This window comes from Morone saxatilis, unplaced genomic scaffold (genome assembly GCF_004916995.1).
Source record: "Morone saxatilis isolate NCDOM2014 unplaced genomic scaffold, NCSU_SB_2.0 Contig23, whole genome shotgun sequence".
Classification (NCBI taxonomy): domain Eukaryota; kingdom Metazoa; phylum Chordata; class Actinopteri; family Moronidae; genus Morone; species Morone saxatilis.
The window spans coordinates 18,801,697-18,814,159 of record NW_023339796.1 but is presented as its reverse complement, the minus strand read 5'-3'; the positions used below and the strand labels follow the sequence as shown (position 1 = coordinate 18,814,159).

General features: G+C 39.6%; 1 protein-coding gene across 2 annotated transcripts; it reads right to left on the bottom strand.

Moving 5' to 3' along the window:
* Positions 1-1,672: 1,672 nt before the first annotated feature.
* ednrba (endothelin receptor Ba) lies at positions 1,673-7,918 on the bottom strand. 2 transcript variants are annotated; one of them, XM_035670038.1, is made up of 8 exons: positions 7,690-7,918; positions 6,587-7,051; positions 5,534-5,646; positions 4,512-4,716; positions 3,783-3,932; positions 3,387-3,520; positions 3,147-3,255; positions 2,512-2,646 (listed from the first exon to the last, which is right to left on the bottom strand). In XM_035670038.1, exons 2-8 carry the CDS (start codon positions 6,998-7,000, stop codon positions 2,512-2,514), a joined length of 1,260 nt encoding a protein of 419 aa, XP_035525931.1. In that variant the 5' UTR covers positions 7,001-7,051; positions 7,690-7,918. The 2 variants fall into 2 exon arrangements, with proteins under 2 accessions (XP_035525932.1, XP_035525931.1); XM_035670039.1 differs by lacking the exon at positions 7,690-7,918 and having other exon boundaries at positions 1,673-2,646; positions 6,587-7,000.
* Positions 7,919-12,463: the final 4,545 nt, after the last annotated feature.

Here is a 12,463-nt window from a genome sequence, read left to right as displayed (position 1 = left end):
CATATTTCACAGTTGGTCAGATACTGAATTGGTGACACTATGCTTGGGTGCCCACCTTGAAAGTGTGGAGACTGTATAGATCTTCTGTGCTGCCGGGTTGAAGATGTGTGTAAAGCATCCACATTTTAGAACTTGTAGCTTCTTTGCAGCAACATCCATAATTGAAGCATTGTCTACTGTCAGCTTAATTGTTCAAGCACGTGAACCCATGCAGGAAATCTGACTGTCTTTTGTTTCTCTCACTGAACAGACATTCATTAGTAGTCCACCACAAGCTCATTGGTTTTGTTGAGCTTCAGGTGATTGTTGACAAAGCTCTCTATAAGTCCTCTATACTAAATAGTCCTTAAGAGAAGACAGCGTGTTTTTCACAGAAACACTATTTACTGGAATTATACATATATCAATATATATATATATCAATACAGGGTCAGTAAACATTAGAAAGCAGCATTTGCAGCATGTGAGCAATGCATCTTTCACTCTGCAATTTCCATATGTTGTTGTCTCTCACAGTAGTAGTTTTGCATAGCCTGCTCAGCGCTGGAGAACCAAAAATCTGTCTCTTTTTTCCTCTTCCCCTCAAATCACCTCGCTCACGATTCTATCACCTTGCTGTCTCGCCATTGTTGCATTTTGCTCAATACAAAGAACGAAATTGCCATTGCACGTTGTTCCGATAGACTTTAAACAATAAATGATGTACAACTTCAACACATGTCATAGCATTGTGGCAGGAAAGGGGCGAAAATCTGCGCATCCACCTGGGTGTCATTTTTCCATCTCTGTCGATAGTCAGTGGGAATGAATGCCGATTGTACCCTTTGCCACCTGAAGACAAAAGCTGGATGTTGGTGTTTTTTTTTGTTAAATGTAAAAGTGGCTTTAGAGGACAATCAATCACAGTCAGTGAGTGGGTCAATGCCAGTATTCACAAGCAAGTACATCAGTGTAACCTTTGTTGTGAGAGATAATCAAGGGAGGAATGTACTGAATGTGATTACTTTCACTTAGGGCTACTTTCAGCACCGGTGGGTTTGATTTAATGTCAAACCACACTGAATTGCTTGAAACCATACTGGAAGAAGAGATGGAGAGGGGTTATGGAGAGGAGTGGAAACAGGAATGCAGAGAGAAAGGGAAGGGAAACATGGGTAGAGGACAGGGATGAGGTGCAAAACAAGGAAAAACAGGCAGAAAAAAAAGAAGAGAGAGTGAAGGCAAGGAGAGCGCATCAAGTGAAGAGTTGAGGAGGGGTGGTGAGCGATCACAGGACAGAGAGCTTCTTTGACAACTAATGTGACATGCGTGACGCTGGTTTAGCCTGAAGGAACATTCCCAGGTCAGAGCTCTCTCTGTGTGTGTGTGTGTTTGGAGTGAAGAAGTGGGGAGAAAAATAAAGAGATCACAGTGATGTTCTGTGTTAGCATTCATCATCACATGATGCCGCCTGCCGTCACACTTAAATCAAAACCACACATACACAAACACTCACACACACGCACACAGAGTCAGGCCGCAATAGCAGGCAAGCTTTAACAGTCACAGTCAAAAATGATTATGGCTGTGTGTCTGAACAGATAATGGCTAGGAAATTGATGCTTTTCTTCAAAGAAAGTACACAACTACGACTAGTTTATTTATTATATTTATAATTTTATTTATTGCAAAAAGAAACGCCTACCTCTTGTCATACCAGCTAAGGTAAGGAGTTAGATTAAGATAATGTGGAGCAAGTACAGTCACGAAACTAAAGCCTCATGAACAGACCCAATATTGAACAGTATAATACAGTAGCTGAATGGTCAAACAGCTGAAATCACACAACATCAGTAGTTTAGTAACTAATGGGAAAATTGCACACAGACTATACATTTAAAGGCTCTAATGTAACAACTGATAAAGTATGCAAAATGCTCAATACATACATACATATTAAAGGAAATATGTAATAAAATAAACAAATCTCAAACAAGAGCATTAGACTGACTGTTTAAACTCTTCCAAGCTGCTGCAGTGTGTGTGTGGTAGCAACACGTAGCACAGCGTCACACTCGAATGTAGTCCCTACAATGCAGGACTTATTGCAAGATTCATAGTGTCAAAGTAACATTCACCATCCAGGCTGCGAGCCTGATGAGCTGTCTTTGCTAATCAACCCTTGACCCCAATTTTTTACATAACACTGAACTTCGCCCCTGCTCAGTTCTCGATATTTGGTGTCATTCACACCAGTTTGCATGCTTCACACATTCACACTTGTTATCCAAGAACACAGCTTTTGAAGTGCACTGATGCTTATTTCTTCTTGGATGGGGGCGGGGGGGAGTGTACAGCGGTCCATGGTGGCATGTGTTGAGAGTTTTAAATTAGAAGGAGTTTCGTCTCAGTGAGGGCTGAATTCCAAAAGCAGATGAGGCAAGAATGAAGAATCCTCATTCAGTCATCAATACTTCAATATTTAGTTTTTTTGTCCTCGTATCTCCTCCTTTCTGACTTCTAGGCCCCTCCTCAGGCTGTAGTGGACTTGTTGGTCAGGCGGGAGTTGCTCTGGTCTGAGGCTCGTTCGGTGACTTTCAGCTTCATGCACAACTGCTTTTCATCCATCAGCATCTCTGCGGGTAGGCACCAGCAGCACAGGCAGGACTAGGGAATGAAGAGAGGTGGTTATGTTAGTGTGCATACAGCATTCACAACTTGGTAAAAGAAAGAAGTGAGATGTTCCTTCTTTTTCTGTTTCCTTTCTTTTTTTTTCACTGCCTTAAAGGTAGTTTGAAATAGTTCCAAATCAAAATATACGCTTATTCACTTGCTTGTCAAGAGTCAGATATAAAGATTGATACCACTCTCATGTCTGTGCTGTGAATATGAAGCTGGAGCCAGCAGCCTATTAGCTTAGCTTAGCACAAGAAGTTTTTGTTTTTAGTTTTTTATCTCGATTATACATATAAATGTGATTTAACGTGTTAATTAACTTTACTGGTGCGGGTAGGCAGATTTTGTCACCTTCAGACAAAGCCAGGCTAGCTGTTTTCCTTTCGTCTTTATGCTAAGCTAAGCTAAGCTAACCAGCTTCATATTAATCGTATGGAAATGAGAGTCCTCTCATTGAACTCTTGACAAGAAAGAATATTTTCCAAACTTACCCTGAAGCAGTTCTTGAAGCGCTTGCTGACCATGTAGAGGGCGATTGGGTTGATACAGGAGTTGACAGATGCCATGTTGATACCAATGTAGTCCAACACCAAAAAGAAACTAAAAGGGTTACAGAGACACATTAGTCTTGTACCTCTCCCTACCTGGAGGGTGATTCATTTTTCTACTAAATTATCTAGTCTACTCTCTATTTTATTTTGTGCACCGTGGGACGTGTTTTTTTTCCATACCTGAGCAGTTCGCAACGGTTTGGATCTTTCTCATCGTAGATGGTGAGCTTCAGGATACGACTGAGGTGGAGAGGCAGCCAGCACAGAGCGAAGACCAGAACCAGACAGAACACTGTCTTAGCAACCTCCCTTCGCTGAACACACACAAACACACATAAATCACTGTCTGCACCGACAGTTTTGGCCCAGAAAGGACTGTGGTGAAATTTATATAGCTGTATTTTTGTTTTTCTAGAAAGTCTGTTTTTAGTAAATCAAAACAAATTAAATTGAAGTGTCAAGTGAGGCTGGATTAAAGCTTGTTGGTAAGAAGTCATAACTGTATTTTTTATAGCTTTATTGGGACAAGCTGTGAGTGTGTGTCAGTTTTGTCTTTGATGAAAGCCATTAGCAGACCTGTTTGAGGTGGTCACTGAGAGCGATCTGGACACCGTTCTTCTTTCTCAGCATCTCACAGGTCATCAGGGTGTAGAAAATAGCAGTGCAGGCCAACGGCAGGCAGAAATATACACTGAACAGCCACCAGTCCTTTGCTGATTTATAAAACTACACAGGGAAAAATAGGAGAACAACATGGGATTATGCAACATCTGCACAAGAGAGCTTAAAGTTAAAGGTGAAACATGTCAGAAGTAAACTTAATGGAGCATATCCCCGGTCTGGCCTGGACCAGAGTGAGGGACTCAAGGGGGTGTCTCAAATTCAGACTTGTTGGCTCGTATTTAAAAATCAACTCATCAAACAACCTCTGTGGAATTAATACTGTTCATTGTTGTTATTTTAAGGTTGATGGAAGACACCTGAACACACGTATATACACAAGCATGTAGACGCCACAGGATCTTCTGTCCACCAAGAGAGCGATAACTGCTGTGATATACCGTGTTTCTGTTTGTCAATGCTTTGTTATCTGTAAACTCTTTCTCACCCTGATCTCACAGTAAGACTGTGAGTGCTTTTATGATAAGTATGCACATAGATTCATACACAAGTCAGCATGTGTGCCAGCATCTGCATCTCTGTGTATTTCTTTGTGTGTGAGTGTGTATTATATGTGCTGCGTCCACAGCTGTGTCAACACAACCTGCATTATGTGCCTCTAAAGGTCCGTGTGTCACAACTTACCCTCATAAAGCTGGTTTTCTGCATGGGGTGCAGCAAACAGATCCTCAAGTGTTCTCCTTTGTAGTCCATGGTGATCATGTCAAAGGCTATTGCCTCTGGCACAGCCAGGATGATGGATAATATCCAGATCAGCGCTATCTCGATAGCCATCCACTTTGGAACTCCAATCCCTTTGATACGGCTCCACGAGGCCACGGCACGATACCTAGAAGACCCAAAATGTGTAGTTAACCAGCAAATTAATATTTTGTTAAAGGAATAGTTTGAGGTTCTGGAAAATACATGAATATACTTTATTGCTGAGAGTTATGTCATGTTTGTTCAGTAAACAAGCAGCTAGTTGGCTAACCAGCCCCCCTTAACCTCACCAAAACTATGTGCTGTTTGCTTTTCGATTGGACTGAATAAACAAAAAATATATAATGTGTGAATTAATAATCTTGGTAGGTAGGCAAGTGTTGGTAGGCAGATTTTAGCCCTGCTTCCTGTCTTTGTGTTAAGATAAGCTGACCATCTCCTGGCTGATGCTTCTTATTTACAGTACAAATGTGAGAGTGGTATCAATCTTCTTCAATCCCAGTTTTAGCAAAAAAAATTAAATTATTTCATTTTTTAGCACCAGTTTAACAGATATGCTGTCTGACAAACTGTCTAAAACCTTAACAGGATCTATATTGGTCTCATCCCAACTGATTAAATGTATATTCTAGCTTTTTAAACTAAAAAAAGAGAACACCATGCAGTTATAAAGTAACTTCTGAAGACTATGAATAAGAAAATAACATTTTAATAATATGAGTTATGAGGAGTAAACTCTTATCCCAAGCTTACAATGTAGTTGACAGGCATATGTGTCAATGTATTCATTACCAATGCAGCAAGAAACAAGGAGGTCAAAAGTCATTGCTCTGACAACGTTTTTGTAATCCTTGACTGCTGATGAAGCATCAGGAAATGAAGATAGGCACTACTGTGAGAGGAAACGTGAGTTTGGGTTATCCATTGGTTGTGGCTGGGTTTACCTGTCAATACTCAAAGCGCACAGACTCAGCACTGTGATCCCCACTGAGGCCTTTTGGACAAACGGCACCAACTTGCACAGAGTCACCCCAAAAGGCCAGTCCTCCGCCAGGAGCTGGAGAGAGAGAAAGAGTTGGTGACTGAGGGAAACCAGGAGAGGGAGTGCAGCAAATTGTCTGGCCCCACGTTGATTTCCCCAGCCTCAGGCATTCAGTGTTGACCAGATATGCATGAACCCGAACTTATCGGTTTCTGTAAACATTCAGAGCTTTTTTTTTCTCTTTGTCAGTTTCAATGTTTTGGTCTTTTTTTGAAACCGATGAGGCCTCTTTCTGACCTCAAGGCACGTAACCCAGAGAGGAAGCCTACGGTAGCTCTTGGAGAACAACAAAATTTTGCTAAACTTGTACAATATGGGACTTTTCATGTGTGCTTTGGATGAGCTACTGGAATGTGAGTGTAGATCAATTGGAATCATATGTGGCCCTGTATCTCCCCATACCACCCTGTCTCTCCTGTCTCTGCTCTGGTATGCAACCGCGTCCAGTTGTTTTAACATGCTTGCCCCTTTACCTAAATATGCAGATGCTTTTGCTCTCTCTCTCTCTCTCTCTCTCTCTCTCACTTTCTCTCTCACACACACACACACACACACACACACAAAATGAGCCAAACAGATTATAACATGCCAGAGACAGAAGGGGATATAGAGGGGCTCAGAATCCAGTAAAGTAATAACATGTAAAAACTACTTGGAAGCCCCCTTTTAAGAGTGTGTATGTGTGCACTCATGTGGTGTGTGTGTGTTAGGAAAGGGTGCGTGTTTGAAGGATTTATAGTCCAATATGCAGCAAAATATTTGCATATGATCTTAAAAAGTTATTGAAAGAAGGTTTAAGGGGATATAACAACAGTGCAACAAATATTCATTGAAAAGCTAAGGGAGTTTTGAATTGACACAGAAATAAAAAATACTATTGAGTGTCATTATAAAACTGTTATAGGCCTATATGGTATAGACTTGTTAGTCAGCCATATTGTGCAACTTGCCTCACCTTGTAAACATTAATGGGAATGCCAATGATGATGTGTAGCAGGTCTCCGAGCGCCAGGCTGGCGATCAGGATGTTGGGCCCATTCCGCATGCACTTATTCTTATAGATGATTCTCAGCAGAGTGGAATTACCAATAATACCCACAACAAACACCAGGCAGGACACCACTGTATTGATGTACTTAAAGGTGTCTCTGATTTCCGTGGGTCCGGTGCACATGGGAGGTAGCCGGCGGCGGGGCATGGTGATGTTGGGCCTCACTGGACCTTGCAGATCTCTCTCTACAAGCCCAAGTCTCTGGGTAACAGTAAGAGGGTCCTGGGGCCCTTGTTCCTTTGGTTCCAGCTGCCCACTGATCACAAGGATGTGACCCGCCAACAGGAGTAACTCCAAGCAGAGGAGATGAGTCTTCATCCTGAAGTTTTTTTAATTATGGCCTTTATCCAACTGATCCTCTTTGAGGGGCTAGAACACAAAGAAAGTACTGTATTCAGGTCCTGTTATCTGTCTACAAGAATATTATTATACCAACAACCTCACTGTCTTGTAGGAATATTAGGCTCCAAGATTTATTATGTGACTTTAGCTGTCATCTCCAAATTAACTCACTAAAAATGGCAGACACACCCTGCAGAAACATTCTAGTCATTTTTTAGTTTAGGTACTGAACAAAAGAGAAGAGTGGGGGGGTCAGAAACAGGGGAAGGTATTGTAATGTAATTGTTTTTTTAGAAGAGCAGAAGAGGATTATTTATTAGTTCAGTTGTCCCTTACAAGAGTTAAAAGCTACATAAATAGTTACATAAAAAATAAAAGTACTTCACCATGGTTCATTACGCACAGCCATATGCACTGAAACCCTACAGTTCTGTCTCTGAATCAGATTTTATTATTGTATCCATTATGACGCACATTAGAAGTTATATTAAAATCCTAATTGAGGTATGAGATTAAACAAGTTTATTTACACTGGTATATTATTTTGACAGTGTGCAAGAAAAACATAAAATTTCTGCCCCACTCACCTCCCCAACAATTTTCATACAGTCCCTAAATCAATTAATTAATATTCCCCAGTCACTGCTGTTGAAGCTCTTACTTACCCAACTCCTAAATGAGGTAGAAAGTATCCAATATTTGTTCCTCTTAGATCAAACTTCCCCAGTAACTCTAAAGCTGTCAGGACAAAGAAAAGTTCCCAAAGCGGATGGTTGCTGTTCCTGCGGTGACAGTCCAGTCATCTCCAACAGCAGCAATCTGTCTCTGGTGTCAAAGTGAAAAAGCTCCAGATCTGTGATCCAGAGGCTCCAGTCAGCTCCTCTGGTAGTCCACTCCTCTCCAGTACTAGCTGAGTCTCAGTATACAGTCTCAAGAGTCTGCTGAGTTAATCCCTGCCCTCCAACCCCTCCTCTTCTTATGCAGAGGAGGGGGTGGAGGAAGGCAGGCAGGATGTTCACAAGTTATTTAGTGTTCATCAAAGTGCCCTCAGTTCATAGTGTATATTTTATCTCCTAGTGGCATCAATCCCAAATATTCTTACAGGGATTGATCATTGCTATTTTATTTGACCTACTAAAGTGTTTCAGTTTGACCCTATTGTTCTCTTTCGTAAGACAATAGTATTTAATATTGAGCCTTTTCATTCAGTCTGCAACCAGAGCAAGGCTATCACATGGACCTTATCATGTTGCCAGTATGCAGTCAAATTGTAGATAATAGCACCATGTTCACCAAGCTCCTACTCACTGAAATGAGAAACCTCATTTAGAAAGATTAGTCCCTGTTACATTCATCATCAAGTATTTGCTGGTATTTTTACACAACATAACTTAACAAGGTATCAAAGTGAAGTAATTAGTTTTGAATAAGGACAAAAAAACAATTACAGTATTTAACATTTTAAAAAAGGCTGAGCAAGATGTAGGCTGTAGCTGCAAAGATCAGTGCATCTTGAATCCTTTAATAAGAATTACAGCCAGCGGCCCTGACTTAAGTTAAATGCTAATATCAGCATGCTAATATAGTCACAACGACAGTGCTAACATACTGATGTTTAGCAGCTTTAATGTTTACCATCCTCACTATCTTAGTTTAGAATGTTAGCTGGTAACATAAAATACAGCTGAGCTTGCTGAGGTTGGATGTCATTAATTTTGCAGGTATTCTGGTTAAAATCTAAAGTATTGGTTTGACCTGATGATGGCACTAGCCTATATGAAGAGTTAAGGGAACAGTGTGTAGGATTTAGTGGCATCTAGCAGTGAAATTTCAGATTGCAACCATCTAAATACCACTCGCCTTCCAAGGGTGTAGGAGAAACTACCGCAAAACACGGAATGCCCTATCTAGAGCCAGTGTTTGGTTTGTCCCTTTTGGGCTGCTGTAGAAACATGGCAGGCTCTGTAGAAGTCGACGTGCTCCATCTGTAGATAAAAATGGCTCATTTTAAGGTAACGAAAACACGATTATTACTTATTTTCAGGTGATTATACACAAACAAAAAACATACCTGAATATTTTATTTCTGTCAATAGAGCCTCCTAAATGTTACACACTGGACCTTTAAGGCATAACCAAAGTGATGACTATTCATTGTTAGGGGGACATGAATGTTTGACCCAATTTTTTGATAATCAAACCAATTTTTTCTAAGGCGTAGTGGCTAAAAATACACAAAGATATCTACCCTGCCACTATTTCTATGTCAGTGTGACACTAGCTTCTTTTTCAAATCAGTAGTATTGTTAGTACTTCTTAAAATGTTTCCCATGAAAAGTTTAATTCCTGTCACAGAGGGGGTGTTTTCCTTGTTTTCCATCCCCCTTTTCACCTGCTGTCACTTCACGTGCATTTGTTTCCTCTCTTTACTTAGAAGGATACACAAGTTGGAAGTGGTTTTTTTTCTCAGTCCCACCCTTTTACTTTCTCCACTGTGTACTTTAAAGCAATTTTTCCGGTCACATATAGATACAATGTAAAAAGGCAATAAGCCCTAACAGTCTCTTATGGAGTACTGTGTAGACCACACCTGTATTGGCCTGGAGTTGATCCTCCCTGTGAGGTTTTTAGATTTTCTGAGAAGAGTTACATTCAGGCCAGACAGCCATCAGCAGCAGATGTGTTTCTCTTTTGATAGATTACCATCTCTGTGGAGCCTTAGGAAATTCTATTAGGTAGCCTCTGTGTGTTTTTCTACTATTTGTCCATTGCCTGTGCACTTCAGCCAGAGAGTTCAAGAGAAAGAGATGCTTATCTTTGTTAAGGTAGTGTTCTACTCACTAAAACTGCCTGTCTGCTTTACTTCCAGATGTTAAAAGATTATGTGAGTTGTCACACTACTGCATGCATGAATGTGTGTTGTCCTTGTCCTTCTACCTATTTTCATGTTACAAGTTTGTTTCTGTTTCTCAGTTTTGTGTCTTGTCCTTATTTCTACTTGCTAATGTGATAGGGACTGTAAGAAAATGATTAGGGGGCTAAAGGGGGAAAACATGAGTGTAACAAGTGTATTATGATATTCCATAATAGTCCAATTACAGGGAAAGATTACTAATCTCCCGTTACAAAAAAATCTATTTAATTTCTGAATTTTTACTCTCATGCAGCTGAATTGTAAACCATAAAGATGGGTGGATGTGGATATTAAATTATTTTAAATGTATTGTTTAGATGTTACCCTGTAAAACACAAACATCACAACCTACAGAAAACAACTGTACCACCCCCGTGACTGCTGGGCAAACTCCATACACTGATGAAGGCCAAGACAAGTGGCTGACAGCTCCAGAAAAATTCTACTAAGTGAAGCTTTTGCTAAGATTTGTTTTTGTCAAACTACAATATCCAAGGTTAATATTCAACCTTTGTTTGGATAAGGGTTTAGGTTGGATGCCAAAATAGTAATATGTTTCGGAGAGCTCAGTGATAACCTGTAACTGGAAACATCTGAGGCTCATTTGAGAATTTTTTGTTCCATGTAAGCACTATATGTGAGTTATGTTATTTTTCTAAACTTGGCCTTTTGGATGTGTATTTAGAAGTACTGTGAGCTGAGTGCAAATCATTTCCACGCTGGGTTTTAAGCTTGATAGAATATCTAGATCCCACAGCTTATCACAAACTATCCCTCGTGGGCCATTCATCCTTCAGCAACACTATCGCCATTTCAACATGTGTGCTGCCTTTCCCATTAGCTGCTGCTTGCAGCTGTGTTCATGTTTGAAACTGTGAAATGTTCTACATGTCATGTGATGGCGAAGCTATTACAATATCATGCCTAAGATGTGAGGAGCCATAGGCGAGCCTTGTGAGTAGGCAGACAGTACTCTGGCTCAGGTTCAAGCCCCCGAGGCAACAAGCATCAAACACTGAAACCCTAAATGACTCAGAAACTGTAATGACGAAAGAAATGTTCTCTCCTGGGAATCACTAATATGAATAACAAAAAACACAACAAATGCTAAATCAAAGAAAAAAAAGTAGTATTTACAAGACTTGTAGTGATAAGAGAGTACAATGGCAAAAAAAAAAAAAACATCTAATCACTATTTTTAATGCTCATAGTGAAACCTACACAGAGAAAAAGAGCTTTTGTAAATATTTAATATATAAATTTGGGCATTTTACGTCCTCGGGACCAGTGTTTGGCGGTAATCCATTACTTTGTAACACGATACAGTGACAGGGTTACTTTTTTCACTAACAATTACAATTTGAAATACAATAATTACATTACAGCTACTAATCCCAGTAAAGCTCTGTTACTTTGGAAATTTGATGGAGGGTTGATATTAGTTTGGTCTCTGGCAGACTAACTGGTAGTGTTAGCCTCCACCAAAAGAACATAAATAAGTTTTCCGGTAACACCAAAGTTGGCCTTGCCGTGACAATAACGGCATTTTAATTGTTTAAAAGAGATCAGATTTTTGTGTCCATATGTTTCCTCAACCAAAGAGCACTTCAAACTGAGTAACACTTGAATGTGAGAAAGTGAGAAACACTTAAATGTTTCTGGACCCTCCCCCTCTTTTTTTTTTGTCCTATTTATGTTCCAGGGACAGATTTAGAGAAATATTTATGGGGTGGCAAGAAGGTTGCATGGAGACTTACATACATATATCAACATTTACTTGGAAAAGCCCCCAAATCAAGGTATTTTGACTTTTGAATAGAAATATTTAAACGTGGCATTATAAATCAATTAACTCCATATTATTATGTATTTTCTAAATCTTCAGTCGTCTTTGAACTTAAGCACACTAACTTAACACTCAGTCTAAAATGTGGCCATAACAGATTATTGAATTTTCGGTTTTAAAACATTATTTTTTAAAATTCATCTAAATGAATGTGTGGTTGACCAGTGGTTTGACAGCCATTTGACACCAAATTTTTTAGGGCCACCCCACCCCCAGTTGTGTCTTTTTAGCGGGTAATGTTACATTCAGGAACCTGCTAATATAGTGTCTATGTGACTCTACTAGTTCAGTTGTACTTTGAAAGGACCCCAGACATCAATGAAAAAAACAAACATAGCTGTCACTCAAAGTCATGTTTTACGACACTGAAAAAATTTTTGAGTGTTATTTACTTGGAAAAACTTAGGACAGTTTTTGCACTTAGAAATTGTAAGTAAATTCTACTAAGGCGATTCATCAAGTAAACTTTACTTGCAGTAATATAAGTTTCTTTTACTTAGCAACAGCCTCAGGTAATTTACGATGTTTATGTAATATGGTTATTGAATTTTACTCTCTCATTTCTTTGTTAAGTTTTACTTAAATTACTGACTGCATTACACCAAACTGAAAAAATAACATACAAACTAAACCAATAGCTTTTCAAGGTAATTTTTTCAATTTTTAAAATACTTTTTCT